The sequence below is a fragment of the Atta cephalotes genome (genome assembly GCF_000143395.1).
Source record: "Atta cephalotes unplaced genomic scaffold scaffold00007, whole genome shotgun sequence".
Classification (NCBI taxonomy): domain Eukaryota; kingdom Metazoa; phylum Arthropoda; class Insecta; order Hymenoptera; family Formicidae; genus Atta; species Atta cephalotes.
In genome coordinates, this window is record NW_012130071.1 from 6,279,198 (window position 1) to 6,285,702 (window position 6,505).

Here is a 6,505-nt window from a genome sequence, read left to right on the forward strand (position 1 = left end):
ATATATATATATATATATATATATATATATATATACATACGAGAAAATGTGGTGGAGTTTCATTCTGCCAAAAAAACAAAGATACATTCTTGATTAACGGTTTTCGATAAACGGTGTCCCATTTATAAAATCGCTATGCAATTTTTGTATAATAAAATATCAATTGCCAGTTACTCACAGAAGATAAAACATGATAAAATGAATAAAGTATAAAATACTAACTCAACTTTTATAGATGAAAATGAGAAATGTTTTTCCTCATTTTTTTCGCTATAATCCATTATAACTATAATATTTTTGTTATAACGTATAACTGATATATCATGAAAGCGAAAATCAATTTGCAAATATTAATGGATTAAAACGAGAAGGATTTAGTAAAGTTGTAAAAGAATTATGATTGAAATAAAAGAATATGACTGAAATATCAATTATGTTTAATGCTCAACCCTCTCATTATACAGAATTTAATATATTAAAGTCAATATATAATTTCAATATTGAGTTAAATTTTATTCTGTCGTTTTAAAAGAAAATGAATAACATATAAATTTCACTTTTTTAATTAAAAATTCAATGTCAAAGCTAAAAATTAAATGTAAATTAAGAAGAAAAACATTCACTTTAATTTTCATTAAAAAATCCATTTTGTACAAAACATCTGTGAGTAGCTATATAATTCTAGAATTTTCTATATAAAAGTGGTCCACACTTTGATATCATGCGTCTGTTCATGATTTACTTCCGTTATAAATCGTCCGTTATTTGTCATCTTCGATGCCGATGGTTTTTCACCGAAACAACTCGCTGACAACTCGTGCGCGTTCTCGATTTACAGAATCAAATAATCCGAATACGTGAAATGATTTATTATAATGCACGCATTCGACGCTCATATATAATCGCGTTTTATTGTATTGCTGACTAAATCGAAATTTGGAATGTGCGAACGTGCATAAAAGCGCGTGGTTTTCACACGTCGGACAGCTGCATTGAATTGCAAATGCTTTTTTTATCTCATTTATTATTTTTTTTTAATCTCTTCGTCATTTCACATCTACGTAAATCGTACTTGGACTTACTCGCGATAGTCGCGATTGGATCGGTGGAACAATCTGCGATCGAATATCATAAATTCTAACGTTAATTCAAATTCATCGATCATCATCATCATTCATCTTCATCACAAATAAATTATTTGTTTTGTTATGTAAATTGGAAACCAACTAATTCTTATGTTCTCATTCAATTTTCCATATCACGTTGGATATATCAATTATTCATTACTTTCATAACAGATAGTCGTTTTTTTTTAAGTAGAATTAATAAAATATAAGAATATTATTTTGAGAAAAACGAATAAAATTCGAAGAAATTAATTTATCAGTACTATATTGACAAAATTTTCAACACAAAATGTACAAAATACTGTTTGAGAAACACTGATCTACAGGAATTGCGATTCGTATTAGAGACACTGGATATGCGAACGGAATGTAAATATGGAAATTAATCTTCTGAAATGTACGCATATCGGAAACCGTAACCGCATTGAGGAAGCGGTCAACTCCTCATAAAAGCCTGGAAATCATTTTATGAAAATAATAGTCAGTCGATAACCGTGAATCTATGTGTTCTTCGAGCTTGTATAACAAATGTGACTACTATATAATATATTATCACTTAAATATGTAATTTCGCGAATACATATTCTACGCTGGTAAGAGCCGCTGGTAAGAGACTATTTTATTTTCCTTTCAATCACTTTTAAATAACGAAAATAGATAAATGTGATATCAAAATTGTGCGCAAGCGAGCATTAATCTAAATCGCATTAATTTTTAGGCAATAAAATCACTGAAAGATAATATTAAAAAACATTATGTATTTATGCTCCAGTTTTAGCATAAAATTATTGTTACAAGTTGTTCTCGCTTCTCGAGAATTGTAAATTTTGTATTTAGAAACAGTCATGTAAATATATCGTCGCTTGTGTAAAGATCGCCACTTTCATTTCTCAAAGTAATGCCTCAAACCGACTCTCAGTGTTGAGACGTATCTCACTGAAGATGTATTTCGCGACTGTTACTCCTTTCGCCGCCGCGAACAAAGTTGTAAGTGGCTCTTTCTCTCTGATGTCGTAACTTTTGACTTACCCTCCACGAAGAGGAAGTATCCCTCGGGATTGTTCGCCAGTATCCGAAGCGCCTTAATCGCCATCTCAGCTAGAGAAGGATCGCCGGTGTCGTTCGTGTTCCGGTCGACGTTGAAGTCCATGTGAGAATAGGCGAAGAGTCCTGCGGCAAAGAAAATAAGTCTTGGCAAGTAATCCTATCGTGTTACATGAAAAACAAGTTCGAAACCGTATGGACAAATGTGAGGAAACATAAAAGGTATAAAAACTTGAAATATCACAAAATATAAATAAATAAATATGTAAAATATTAAGAATGAGAAATAGAGAAAAGATCATTATACAATTGCAGAATTTGTAAAATCTACAATGAATTATTTTAAGAAAAATAAAAAGAAAAATACCTGATCATAATCATTTATAAAAATAGACCAAAACACATATTTTCATTATTTATATTCTTCATATTATTTATAGATTTATATTTTGTTGTTTTGCCGTTTTTGTTGCTCGTTCATTCATGATGATTTATACTTTGTCCCTTATAATTTACAATATCTATTAAAATTTATTTCGGATGTATATATACTTGTTTTGAGCACGTTATGCTTTTAAATTATTGTTAAATAACAATTAATTGATTATAACGCAACAATAATTCAAAATCTCATTCTATTGATCAACAGTTAACTATCTTATTAGCTAGATACACAGAGAAATTATCAATAGCAATCGATAGACACATGTAATCTCATATTCCGAATGATGAATGTATAATAATTAATACACTGATTACGAGAGTGACAATAGCGTGCAATTAATACAATACAACGGCTAATCGTATTATACCCAAGTCTAAAATACAAATGATCGATGAAACTATATTCTTGTAAGTCAAATCGTACATTTTATGAATTTAAGGTTTATAATTTAGGAGTTCAGTGTAAATTAAATCATAACAATTATACAGTCGTTATTAGTATTATAGTAAAGCAAATATTGAACATTATTAAATTTTTCTATTTTAATGCGAGAATATTATGTCATGCGATAAAAAGTTTAAATTAATTTAATCATTAAATCTATTAATTAAATAAATAATGCAATAAAAAATTAAAATTGAATAGTGAACAAAAGAACACATAGATATCAAAAATACTCATAAAATTTTTAATGTATAATATAACATAATATAATACAACATAAAAGTTCAATTTTGCAATTAAATTTGCCAAATTTTTGGAATAAAATATTACACTACAAACACATTAGAAAAAACAAGAATTTATAAAATAAAAGCTCTCTCAGCTATTTTTGTATAGGATTCTATAACAACCAAATTAAAACAATTTTTTTATTATTTGAACAGAATATACTATATACAGTATATTGCATAATTAACTTAATAGCGAACGGAATTCAAAATAAGCTAATACAGCATATTCCAACATGATTAAATTCCAATGTGATTGACTAACCATGTATATATAATTTTATTAGGATATTCTAAATCGATATTATATTATTTACATGATCAATTAGAGCAATCAAGATTAGCCAATAAACAACGTGATTTTTCAACAGAATAATATAAATAATTATCAAAATAATTAATAATGTTGAAGTATTTATTTATAATAATGAAGAGAAAGTGTTTAAAATATTTTATAAGAATATAATAGTTGATCACATCATTTAAAATCATAACATAACTCATTCAATAGTCTCCATTATTTCAATCTAATAATAATAATTGATAATAAATTTTTATATAATGTTATAATGTGTTATGGCCCACAAAGCAGTAATTAAATCTTATAGAGATGCAAATATATTAAAACTTGTTATTACTTACCTAATAAGCGATTTACTCTTCGTGTGTCCACTTTTTCAAACTGTTCCTTATTGGCGACGTATTTTGCGACTATGTTTCTTTTACGATGATTTCTGGACCACTCTTCAATAAGATTTCTACCGTCCAATCGCCTGCCTTCTTTTTCCGGCTCTTCGGGGTCCAAAGTCACCTTCGGTACAAAATGACGTCTCCCACCACCAAGTATCACCTATATCGATTAATTAAGATAAAAATAACATAATATTATTATAATGTATAGTTGTTATATATAATTTTTAATTTGATAAGAATCGATCAAATTTAAGAGGTTAAATTTTTCCGGATTCATTGTTTTGTTTGATAGGATCCTCCGTCGAGAGATTTGAATTTATCAGAAATGCCGTATTCCTCGATCTCTAATTCTATCTTCGTGATGAGACACGAAGAACCGACTTTAATGAGAAAGAAAGTTTCACCTCAACTTTTCCGGGAAGATGAGCACCAATAAAATTGCTCGTGGAGTTCCTTGCTTCGTTCAAGATTTTGAAGCAAAGATTCTTTTTCAAAAATAGCACATCATAAATTATTCCAAAGATAGGATCACTAATTAATCTTGTCGCGCTCAATTTGTTCATTAGAATGCACTTTTTCTTCATCACTTTTTTTAATATCTAAACGTTTAGTTATTCAATATTTTATTTAAAATATTATTTAAAATAATAGATGCGATATGCCTTTTCAGATATACAATAATTAGATACAATATTTTTAATTCCTTGGAAAAATATCTTTACTGTAAAAAGTTCAGAGATTTTCCTCTTATAAAAAATAATACTTTTAAATAGTTCAGGTTAGCAATCTATTCTCCGTTCGTTTCGTTGGTTTGATTGGGAGAGAAAGAGGCGAAACAAGAGCTACGTGATAAAAGACGTGAATAAACTGCGAAACATACGTTTTATGTCTACCGATACAAGATAGAAGGTGCAATAAAACGTGATAAAGGAGACGAACGAGTCCCCGATAAGAATTTTATGTTCACTCGTATGCAAGAACGAATCATATTGTGAAAAACTTCTATACGTCATCTGACGAATGTAATCGTATCAGACAGGCGTTACATTTTCGATTGTCAAACCTTTCAACTTTTCGCAGATCAGGCAATAGAACATCTAAACATTTTTTCAATTTTATCGCAATATGAGAATCGTATTCGTTTCGCACAAAATGCGTTCATAAATAATCTTATTCACTAATTTCTTTTAAAACATTTATAAAATATTATCATTTACAAAATATTATCATTTGCGTGAAAAGCTAAAGTTGCAAAGTAAAAATAATATCGGTCAAATCTTGTGTTGTTTGAAATAATGTACATCGAAATATTCGCAATTGTTAAAAAATTTTGTAAAACATACATGTAATTGTAAACTACGTAGAAAGATTTTACTGAAATATCTAAAAATGTAGCTATATACAGATACATTTTTACACCTGTAAAAATAATTTTGTTAGAATAAATAATTACGCTCAAACTGGTTACTAAAATGGCAAAATTTCTTACTCATGAGATTTCTAATTTGATAGTCTACAAAGTTATTTTCAGATCTAATTAAATTTTTAAATAGATACTTTAGCAAAATTTTTTTTTCAAATATAAGATAGTAGTATAATAATATAATCTAAATTTCAATTGAAAGTATTAGGTGTACAACTTTGTTTCCGCCGTTTTCCTATAGATGGCTTTAGCGGTAAGTGGTGATCGAAATAAATAGACGTCATACAATAAACTTGAGCATCTGTCAACATAACCCCATAGAAACATTAGTCGATTTGTGTCTGCATCATAAAGTTATTCTCGATTGAAAATGTCAGCCAAAATTCTACGAGCCAAATTCTCGTCATTTACGGGAGGTTTTAATTTTTTGCTTCAATATGAAGAAATCTGTGGCTGAGGCTCATCGAATACTCTCAAATACTTATGGTGAGGCCGCTATTAGTGAAAGAACGTGTCGTGAGTGGTTTCAACGCTTCAAGAACGGTGATTTTGACGTCCAAGATCATGCTCTGTATTTGGTGGGACCAGCTCGGCGTAGTGTATTATGAACTGTTAAAACCGACTGAAACAATCACAGGCGATCGGTATCGAACGCAATTGATGCGTTTGAGCCGAGCATTGAAAGACAAACGGCCGCAATACAACGAGAGACACGATAAAGTGAATTTGTAGCATGATAATGCTCGACCCCATGTTGCGAAAGTGGTCAAGACATACTTGAAAACGTTGAAATGGGAAGTCCTACCCCACCCGCCGTATTCTCCAGACGTTGCTTCCTCTGACTATCACTTGTTTCGATCAATGGCACACGGCCTGGCTGACCAGCACTTCCGGTCTTATGAAGAAGTAAAAAATTGGATCGATTCGTGGATAGCCTCAAAAGATGACCAGTTTTTTCGACGCGGGATTCGTACGCTACCCGAAAGATGGGAGAAAGTAGTGGCCAGCGATGGACAATACTTTGAATCATAAATGTATAATC

The 6,505-nt window shown here is 30.0% G+C and overlaps 1 protein-coding gene across 1 annotated transcript in view; it reads right to left on the bottom strand.

The window, feature by feature from the left end:
• The window catches only part of LOC105627013 (alkaline phosphatase, tissue-nonspecific isozyme-like), a 72,743-nt gene that overhangs the window by 51,328 nt on the left and 14,910 nt on the right, over positions 1-6,505 (bottom strand). The window contains exons 3-4 of the mRNA XM_012208295.1: positions 3,990-4,197; positions 2,157-2,297 (exon numbers count right to left, since the gene is read on the bottom strand). Coding sequence (XP_012063685.1) covers positions 2,157-2,297; positions 3,990-4,197 — 349 coding nt within the window. The remainder of the gene's footprint in view (positions 1-2,156; positions 2,298-3,989; positions 4,198-6,505) is intronic.